The 3058-nt window shown below is 40.9% G+C and overlaps 1 protein-coding gene across 1 annotated transcript in view; it reads left to right on the forward strand.

The window, feature by feature from the left end:
• The window catches only part of LOC101849134 (calmodulin-A), a gene marked incomplete in the record, with an annotated part of 58826 nt that overhangs the window by 53564 nt on the left and 2204 nt on the right, over window positions 1-3058 (forward strand). Inside the window, 1 exon segment of the mRNA XM_013083324.2 lies at window positions 1362-1451. Within this exon segment, the coding sequence (XP_012938778.1) occupies window positions 1362-1451 (90 nt within the window).

Below are 3058 nucleotides of genomic sequence, written 5' to 3' on the forward strand. Positions count from 1 at the left end.
AAAGTACTGCAAATGAAAAAGCTTTTAGATGATACCAATAACGCACATGACCAAAAATTGACGAGCGCCCGATTCTTCAGTTTTCAACGACTCATGTGAAACGTACTGACAAAATGAGTCACTTCTTTGATTCGAGCCCTATGGACATAGATACACCACGCTCATAAGTTTTTAAAAAACCTCAAATATCTCGACTTCTATTCAAGATAGACGTGTATTTCTTTTCTTGAAAGTACTGCAAATGAAAAAGCTTTTAGATGATACGAATAACGCCACATGACCAAAAATTGACGAGCGCCCGATTCTTCCGCGCCGTGACACATATCATGTCTGAGCCCAGTTGTATAACTGGTCGCTTTTAAAGACAAGACAATGTCAAGCGAGCTTACCCAGATTTCGGGGGTTCATGTTTCCTGAAATCTTGACCTACTCCGAAAGTAGGCATTGCCTTACCTATAGGAGAAAAATGTTGTTTTGAGAAAATCGGAGGTAAAGTTTTTACCCTTGTTCTGTTTATTTAAAAGACAAGGAGAGTTTTCTCTATAACCAAACAAATATAAACACCAATGAAACCAAACTTCCCCTATAGGTAGGGCAATGTCCACTTTTGGTGTCGGTCCCCGAAATCTGGGTTAGCCCGCTTGTCCTCAAAAGCGACCAGTTATCCCCTTCACTTCTCTGTCGTTTGTTCTTCCCACCACTTATCGGTGTTGTTTGTTTTTAAAAGTTATTTTTAGTAAGGTTTTACGGCGCTCACAACTGCCTAAGGTCTTGAGCACCAACGGGTGAATGTCAGTCAACAGAGAAGTCCAAACAGGGAATCGGGTTTACTCTGCTCACCTCTCTAGCCTCAACAGCACAAAGTCTGCTTCGACTATCAAGGCACCCCGGAAATAGCAGTTCACAATAGTGACAAACATACAAAAGAAGTAGAGGAAATATTACGATAGGAAGGATGAGGAAAGAGTAAGCAGCCGTTCCCCCTATGTTGTTCCGGCACAGTATGAGCATGACATTGATAAATCAGCCCATTTACTATAATACTACTGTGCAAAAGAACATATTATTAACCCCCCCCCCTTTTGGGAATGGCCTAAAGACAACTTCAGTCAGTAGCACTGCCCTTGGGGGGGGGGGGTGTTGTTTGTTGTTCCTCTCGGTGGGTGGTTGATGGGTGCTCTGGTGTGGTTTGCTTGTTCTTTCCTATCAAACATCTATCGTCTTTATCTCCCCTCCTTCAGTTTTTTTTTTCGTTACTCTCTTGTAACACCTCTAATCTTCGTCACTTACATGACCTTATTCCCCTTATTGTGTTGCAAGTGCCGTAAAACACTTACTAAAACGAAACTATTCCTCTCAGGTGTTTGACAAGTCCGGCTGTGGCTATATCACGCCGTCCGATTTGAGGGCGGTGCTTCAGTGCATGGGGGAGGAGCTGACGGAAGAAGAAAGTGAGTGATTGACAGCTTGATGTTTGTGTTGCTTGTTGCTTTTTATGGGGCGCCACTTGAACATTTGTGAGCCGTGCTGACAAAATGAGTTACTTCTCGCAATCCACAAATGGAGATATTGGCAAAAAATTCAACACTATAGGGTCAAATTGGTAGATTTTCTATTGATGCCATATTCTTTAAGTGTAATATGCCTGTTATTATTTCATACTTATGTTTTTTTTAAACTTATGAGCGTGATGTATCTATTTCCATGTGGCTTGAATCAAAGAAGTAACTCATTTTGTCAGCACGTTTCACATTTATGTAAAAAGTAAAGTAAAGTAAAGTTGTTCCCGCGTCTGATCAAGACATTGGGGATTGCCTGAGCTCCTTTACTGGATCATGACACTCTATAATTGACACTCAAAAAGTACACATATGTCTCTCACTACGCTCAGTTTAAGAAAAGCAATCTGAAGCAGCCATTGTTGTGTATAAGAACAAAGATTCCCCACAGATCGTGTATACAAGATAGTTCACTCCTCTCTTTGAGCCAATTAAAAAAAGTGTCCTCAAAATTCGGTGGCGCCCTCTTCGAAAAAGTGCGGACTTTGCGATCAGAGTTATTCTACTTGTGTGAAAAACAATGAAAGTGAAACTAACAAACTGTGCTATTCCTATTCTTCTTCTGGAGAAACGAAAGAGAGCTTCAAAACAAAGACTGCAGCACCATCTGAACCAATGTGCGGACTTCCGCGGATACTTTTTTGGCCGAGTAAACTATCTTGCTATGAACGATCTTTGGATGCCCCTAGCTAGCCTTGAAGATATCGAATATCCTGGAAACATTTCTCCTAGCTCGCGTACTATATTTTTCATACATTCAACTCCAACTTCAACAATTGCCATCGTTACCTATTTGTTCTTCTCTTGCGGATGCGTGCGGATTTCTCAGTTGACATTTCCCCAACAATAATTGTGCAATAATTATGACGCATTATGACGTCACGCGACAATCTAGGGAATAATGGGATTCCGCTCAGTCATGGAGAGGTTTCCATGGCAACAGCAAAGTTTAAACTAGCGTCTAGCGCTGTTTATTTCGTGACAGCACGTACTGCGCAGTCTCACAAAGGTTTTCTGAAATAGGGGTCAAATAAACGGTGGCGGAATTAAAACTGTGCAGTTTTGAAAAGTACACAGAACCTTTTCCCAAGTACACGTTCTAATTGGTCGCTTATAAGCACTAGGGGGCTATCCCGAAAAATGCTGTTTTGAAAAAATCGAAGGTAAAGTTTTCGTCCCTTGTTGTTTCTTTAAAATACAATGAGAGTTTTCTCTATAACTAAATAAATGCACACCGATGAAACTTAACGTCTGCTATAGATAGGGCAGTGCCCACTTCTGGTGTAGATCAAGATTTTTGGAAACCCCCGAAATCTGGGTTAACCCGCCTGTCCTGAAAAGCGACCAATTCATTAGAGGTGCATGTGTTTTGGTGATAATAAGAAAAGTATTGGGATTGGAGGTGATACGAGGATTAAAAGACAAACAAATTGCTGGGTTCTTCGATAGATAGATAGATAGATAGATAGATAGATAGATAGATAGATAGATAGATAGAT

Source organism: Aplysia californica, unplaced genomic scaffold (assembly GCF_000002075.1).
Source record: "Aplysia californica isolate F4 #8 unplaced genomic scaffold, AplCal3.0 scaffold00224, whole genome shotgun sequence".
Lineage (NCBI taxonomy): Eukaryota > Metazoa > Mollusca > Gastropoda > Aplysiida > Aplysiidae > Aplysia > Aplysia californica.